The 3,024-nt window shown below is 46.6% G+C and overlaps 1 protein-coding gene across 1 annotated transcript in view; it reads left to right on the forward strand.

The window, feature by feature from the left end:
- Positions 1-3,024, forward strand: part of thsd7ba (thrombospondin, type I, domain containing 7Ba) — an 87,876-nt gene that overhangs the window by 25,885 nt on the left and 58,967 nt on the right. The window contains exon 3 of the mRNA XM_025063806.1: positions 1,881-2,057. Coding sequence (XP_024919574.1) covers positions 1,898-2,057 — 160 coding nt within the window. The 5' untranslated portion in view covers positions 1,881-1,897. The remainder of the gene's footprint in view (positions 1-1,880; positions 2,058-3,024) is intronic.

The raw sequence follows: 3,024 nt of genomic DNA on the forward strand, positions 1-3,024 counted from the left end.
GTTTGTACGATGCTAACAGTGTGAATGTAGGACAATTTTCCTGCTTCAGAATTCCCAGTTGTGGGAGGAGCCAGAAGAGTAAACCATTTACTGTCATCCTGCCATCTGGTGGATTTCGTTTAGCTTCACATTCGTCAAAGTGGAGCAGATGTTTGACCAAATTAGTTTGACTTCAGTTTCACTCAAAACAGGCTGAATCGATTGGTCAAGCAGGCAGTCGGGGGGGCGGGGAGGGGGGGGGGGGGGGCCCAGGTGCGGGCTGTGCTGGCACCGACTCCTAAAAACACTGGAAGGAGGACAGTAATCCACACGATCATCTCCAAAACAGAGAAAACACTCCCGTGAAGAGCGCCCCCTACAGAACCGATCAGCTGTGACGTGTTCTCTCTGTGGATGAAGACAGCGGCCGGCCGTGCGACTCTTCAGAGGCGACTGGCTGCAGGGAGGATGTAATCTGGGCGCAGTCAGGTACGGCGTCCAAAGCCTCGGCGCTTGGCGGGCGATCAGCAGTCAGAGGCGTCTAATTGGCTGCTGGCTGCACATGTGCCAGACTTCTCTGTTCATTCATCCCAGCACAATTCATTTCCAGGAAAAGTGAGACAAAGAAACAGTTGGAAAAAGAAAGTCCTTTATTTTCTCCAGTGAAAAGAGATGAAACGGAGGCGTTTTTCTCTCGTCTGTGGGATGATCGATTTCAAACGCTCCTCCGTGCCAGTGTTTGAACCGTGGACGTGAAGCTCATGGCGCCCAGACATCTACGAAGGACAGGCTAACGCAATTGTTCTGTGTTCAAATGTCAAACTGTGCGTTAGCGTCTGCGGCGCTCCGACACACGGAAGACGTCTCTATTACAGAGAAACAAACCCCGACCTAAACAGACAGCCAATCAGACTGGCCGATTCTAACCCTCCATAAAACAACCGCCGTGTGAATCATCTCACCTGCAGAAATAAGACTTTAATTAATCAACACAAAACATGGCAAACTTTTTTTTTTTTGTGCTGTGGTGAATTTTGTGATCAAATAATTAATATCAAAATACAATGTGTAGTAAAACTTTGACAAAAAGTTAAGTTTTTAAAACAACAAAAATTTGACAAAAAGTTAAGTTTTTAAAACAGCTTTATTTTGCTTAAATTTGCTGGAACTTCTTGTTCTTGTTCTTGTATATATATATTTTTCTTGATCTTTTTTGTGGCGGACCTGCTGTTATTGAGGAAATAATTCAAAAATCAACATTGAGACAAATTGAAAAAAGACATCTGTCAACATTAGCATCAGGTGTTAGCTTTAATCACATATGAATTAATTTTGCATTTGGTTCAACACAGTCAGAGGCGTGGTGAAACACTCCGAGGACACGGGTCGCTGCAGGAGGAGCTGTGAGCTAATGAAAAAGAAGAACTGGTACTCCATGTTAGCTCAGGTGTACCATGGGAGGCTGAGGGTCTCTGGTCATCACTGATGAATCATCACTGGTCTGTGTGGCAGAGGAAGCCGGCGTGGAATCACACTCATGTACTGGATTACAGAGTCATCGGTCGTCTGTCCAGGTCACGTGTCTAATCACGTCTCTTTGATCTGTGTGAGGAGCCTGTGAAGGTCGTGTCTCTGGGTCGGCCTCAGGGCCTCTGTCATTGGCTGTGTGGTCCACACTCGCTGATGGTTGACCCTCACGTTGTTGTTCAACAGGAGGCTCCGGCCCAGAGGTGTTCAACCAGACCTTTGGCTCCTTGATGAGTTTTACAGTGTGACCCGCCGGGCCACAGTGGGCCTGAAGTTTGGGGGGGGGGGGGGGGGACTGTTGAACTCAGTTCTTTTGACCAAATGTTTTTCTCCTGAACGACTGACTGTTGGGTTGAATCTTCCCTCCTCTGCAGGATTAAGAGAGGAAAGAATGGACCGGACCATGGTTCTGAAAGATGACTTGAGGGTGGATTCCTGGACACCAAGAGCTGGACACCACCTGGGCTTCTTCGTCCTCCTGTCTCTTTTGTCCTGTTCCGTCCAATCAGACGTCGTGTTTTCCAAGGATCATCATTTCTCCTGGAGAGCAGGTAAAGACACGCTGTTCTGTTCTGTTCTGTCCTGTTCTGTGCTGTTCTGTTCTGTTCTGTTCTGTTATGTTCTGTTCTGTTCTGTCCTGTTCTGTCCTGTTCTGTTCTGTTATGTTCTGTTCTGTTCTGTCCTGTTCTGTGCTGTTCTGTTCTGTTCTGTCCAGACCTGTTCTGTTCTGTTCTGTTCTGTTGTCCAGATGTTGGTCCAAATGTTGGTCCAGATGTTGGTCCAGATGTTGGTCCTGATGTTGGTCCAGATGTTGGTCCAGATGTTGGTCCTGATGTTGGTCCAGATGTTGGTCCAGATGTTGGTCCTGATGTTGGTCCAGATGTTGGTCCAGATGTTGGTCCTGATGTTGGTCCAGATGTTGGTCCAGATGTTGGTCCAGATGTTGGTCCAGATGTTGGTCCAGATGTTGGTCCTGATGTTGGGAGTCCAGTTTAGTAGATGAAAATAAAATAACAGGTCACCTTTGAAGGTGTCGTTTTCATTCAGTCTTCGTCCAGGACTGTTGGTGAGCAGCTCTGCCTCAGAGCCGTTCAGCTCATGGTTGCCATGGAGACGACCGTCTTCTGGTAGTGTAGCCCACTGTCCGTGAATGGACGGCATGTGGCCCTTTGTGGCCCCGAGCCACCGTTTGGAGGTTCTGCTCAGCCCTGTGGTAACAGTAAGGGTTAAAAACTGCAGTAGTCTGTGTGTGTACTGTGGTATTTTGACTCAGTAAAATATTAATGTGAGAAAAGTGGTTCAAAACAGATGTGAAAGAAAAGAGTGGTTTAAGGTTGTCTGCTGTTTTTACTTCATTTTAAAAAGATTCATATTTTAAAAACACAGAGATAAATAATCACATAGTTAATCACTTTAGTTTACAGACATGTTACAGCGGCCTGTAACATGTCTGAATGTTACAGCGGCCCGTATAAAGTCTGACTGTTAAAGCGGCCCGGTTTCAATTTACACTCTACA

This window comes from Cynoglossus semilaevis, chromosome 16 (genome assembly GCF_000523025.1).
Source record: "Cynoglossus semilaevis isolate Cse_v1.0 chromosome 16, Cse_v1.0, whole genome shotgun sequence".
Taxonomy (NCBI): domain Eukaryota; kingdom Metazoa; phylum Chordata; class Actinopteri; order Pleuronectiformes; family Cynoglossidae; genus Cynoglossus; species Cynoglossus semilaevis.